At 66.8% G+C, this 241-nt stretch overlaps 1 protein-coding gene across 1 annotated transcript in view; it reads right to left on the bottom strand.

Annotated features, from left to right (window-relative positions):
* The window catches only part of LOC104469567 (fibronectin type III domain-containing protein 4-like), a gene marked incomplete at both ends in the record, with an annotated part of 2,414 nt that extends 2,178 nt beyond the window's left edge, over positions 1 to 236 (bottom strand). Inside the window, one exon of the mRNA XM_010084126.1 lies at positions 80 to 236. Coding sequence (XP_010082428.1) covers positions 80 to 236 — 157 coding nt within the window. The remainder of the gene's footprint in view (positions 1 to 79) is intronic.
* Positions 237 to 241: the final 5 nt, after the last annotated feature.

A 241-nucleotide genomic window follows, 5' to 3' on the forward strand; every position in this document is an offset into this window, starting at 1 on the left:
CCCCCCGTGCTGTGGAGACCCCCAGTTGTGTCCCCCCAGGGACAGCAGCAGCCGGGCAAGCTGGAAGGAGCCGCCTCACCTTGGTTGGAACTGTTGGAAGGGAGGCGGTCGGTCTCCTTCAGGGTCCGGAAGTGGACGCGCTTGCTGGCCTGGCTCTCTCCGTGCAGGCCGATGCTCTGCACCTGGATGATGTAGTCGGCATCCTCCGCCAGGTCCCACAGCACGCAGGCGCGGTTGGTGG

The sequence above is a fragment of the Pterocles gutturalis genome, unplaced genomic scaffold, assembly GCF_000699245.1.
Source record: "Pterocles gutturalis isolate BGI_N339 unplaced genomic scaffold, ASM69924v1 scaffold28315, whole genome shotgun sequence".
NCBI lineage: Eukaryota > Metazoa > Chordata > Aves > Pterocliformes > Pteroclidae > Pterocles > Pterocles gutturalis.